Source organism: Sphaeroforma arctica (genome assembly GCF_001186125.1).
Source record: "Sphaeroforma arctica JP610 unplaced genomic scaffold supercont1.847, whole genome shotgun sequence".
Lineage (NCBI taxonomy): Eukaryota > Ichthyosporea > Ichthyophonida > Sphaeroforma > Sphaeroforma arctica.
This window is the reverse complement of record NW_014039711.1, coordinates 25,259-27,875: the sequence shown is the minus strand read 5'-3', so window position 1 is coordinate 27,875 and position 2,617 is coordinate 25,259. Positions and strand designations below refer to the sequence as shown.

General features: G+C 45.8%; 1 protein-coding gene across 1 annotated transcript in view; it reads left to right on the top strand.

Annotated features, from left to right (window-relative positions):
- SARC_08897 (hypothetical protein) overlaps positions 1 to 2,617 on the top strand; it is a gene marked incomplete at its 5' end in the record, with an annotated part of 28,594 nt that overhangs the window by 3,137 nt on the left and 22,840 nt on the right. Inside the window, 4 exons of the mRNA XM_014297107.1 lie at positions 393 to 611; positions 1,102 to 1,300; positions 1,921 to 2,133; positions 2,358 to 2,484. Of these exons, the coding sequence (XP_014152582.1) occupies positions 393 to 611; positions 1,102 to 1,300; positions 1,921 to 2,133; positions 2,358 to 2,484 (758 nt within the window). The remainder of the gene's footprint in view (positions 1 to 392; positions 612 to 1,101; positions 1,301 to 1,920; positions 2,134 to 2,357; positions 2,485 to 2,617) is intronic.

The following is a 2,617-nucleotide window of genomic DNA, read 5'->3' as shown; positions in this document are numbered from 1 at the left end:
TATATAATATATATATATATATATATATATAATATAGTATATATATATATATATATATATATATATATATTCGTTCTAGAAATATTTAACAAGAATAGAAAAGTGCCTTGTACTTGTCAGCATAAGCACCTATTCATATTACAATTACTTTGATTGTACCATTTGCACTCAATTCCTCACTGCGCATACGATGGTTGCCATAGTTACATCTGTTACACTTCATACTCGTCTCTAGACGGCCCATAATATGTGCATGCTGCCGCTCTACTAAAACCCTATAACCCCACTTTTCAGTTCCCTTCTCGGCCTAAAACCCTAAAACCCTAAAAACCCTACACACCCCAAACCTTATCCTCAACTGCCCGCGTGTTTATTCCCCGTTCCACACACAGCTCATCTACCATCACCGCCGATCGGAACGTCATGCTCGCAGGCATTCCCAACACCACCATCATCAGCAAAGTGGAGGTGGTAGATGCTACAGGTGTCACACGCCTAGAGACACACAACCCACACCTCATGGTCAGCCTTAAGGCGGCGGCGGCGGGAAGTCCGGTGGTGTGTGATTTGGTTTATGATGAGGTGGGCGAGGGGTGGCAGATACTCCCGAGGTAAGACACACGGGAAATGTATATGTACTGCCATATAGATAAATACAGCATGTACCATACATATACATGTCCCATACATGTACATATAGAACATGTACTATGCATGTACATATAGAACATGTTTATGGAATGTTGCATATTGGCCTGGGTTTAGAGTTCGGATACTGCATTGGTAGCGTTCAATATAGTTTCCCATCAAGTGTTGGTATGTGATACTGCATTGTTAGCGTTTAATACAGCTTCGCGTGAAGTGTTGGTATCTCCTGGACCTGTTTAATCTTATTCCTGCGAGTGTGTGTGAGAGAGCGTGCTATCTGTTGGGCTATGCACCCATTTCAATGGGCAAGCAGTCAATCACACTATCCCAAAGCAATGAGTCAGAGGCCTAGCAAACCGTACCATGTCTGTGTATAGGTACAACCCCACCCACAGTCACCAAGCTCTAAGCTATATACATACATTCGGGTTGTCCCTGTCTTCCTCTCCACAGGCCCTCAGTGGCCGGTAACTGTAGTGTGGAGCTGTGGCTGTCGCCCTATCCCCAACGCACGCACACGCAGGTGATCAGGGTGGTCACGCTGGACAGACTGCTGTGTAAGGTCAACCCGTACATCCCCTATGACGGATCGGCCTACTTTGATGTGCGGCAGTTGGCGGAGATCAGCAATACAAACCCTATGCGGTATCAGGTGGGTGTGGTGTGTATTTATGCGCGGGTGTGTACAAGCGTATACTAGAAAAACCCTAAACCCTAATACTAACCATACGAGACCATACGTTGCTACTATATGAACGCACACGTTCAGTGTTGAGTAGAAAGTTTTATTCGTGCAGCTGATGAATTGTCGCAGACAGCCACCGATTGATATTTAAGGTTTTGGGTTTAGGGGTTTCAGGGTTTACGCGTACCTACCAAGACTATAAATGTGTGGCAGTCTATGGATGCAGACTTAAAATATTACACATACGAAGTTCACGAAACATGCATACGGCTTACCCCCTAGTACACACCCACAATCAAACACCCTAAAACCCTAAAAACCATTAAAAACCCTAAAATCACAATCAAACACACACACACGTGTCTCACTCAGCCCCACACACAAACGCCCGGCACACACACACGCACGCGTGCATATGTGTCATGCTATACTACATGCTTCATGCACATGGCCACACAGCCACACATATCTACACGGTAGATGCATATAAACAGACAACACCCACCCACTCACATATACGTACTATTGCTTACCACATATATACACAATACGATTAAAAACCCTAAACCCTAACAACCCTTAAACAGAACGCCACAGTCAATCGCTTCTTAGAGTTATCGGACGGGTCACAGAAATTCAGCGACGCAACACAAGAAGCACTGCGCCGAGAGGCCCTACGGCTGCCAGTCAACGCCATCAGCACAGTCACATCAACCTCACCTGCACTCGTGGGAGACATGATCCAGGGCAAGCCACTCGCAGGACAGATGGACTACACCGTCTCAGTCGACTGCACGCTGGTACGAGGGTAGTGTAACGAGGGTAGTGTATATATATATATATACAGGCACACACGCACGCACACACACACATATATATATCCACATGATGTTGGAATCTAACTGTTCGTAGTAGTACATTGCAACGGTGTGGTGTGCATGTCCACGCCGGCAGCATAAGCGTGCTACAAACTTCGTTTTCACGAGATCTAAACCAAATTTTTCCGTCCATCTCATCGATGCAGGGCACCGAGACTGTGAGTGCAATCGAAGTCCGTATCATGCCCACGCCCACACAAATCAATCTGTTCGTTGAAGCGGTGCTAAAGAACATGAACGGAGACACAGTCAGCAACCGGGGGACTATCACAGGTATGTGTGCATGTATGTGTGCACCTCAGGTCTATGTGAGACTGCTGTTGTTTGTGTATGTGTGCATGTATATGTGTATCTCAGGCCTATGTGTGACTGCTGTTGTGTGTGTATGTGTGCATGTATATGTGTA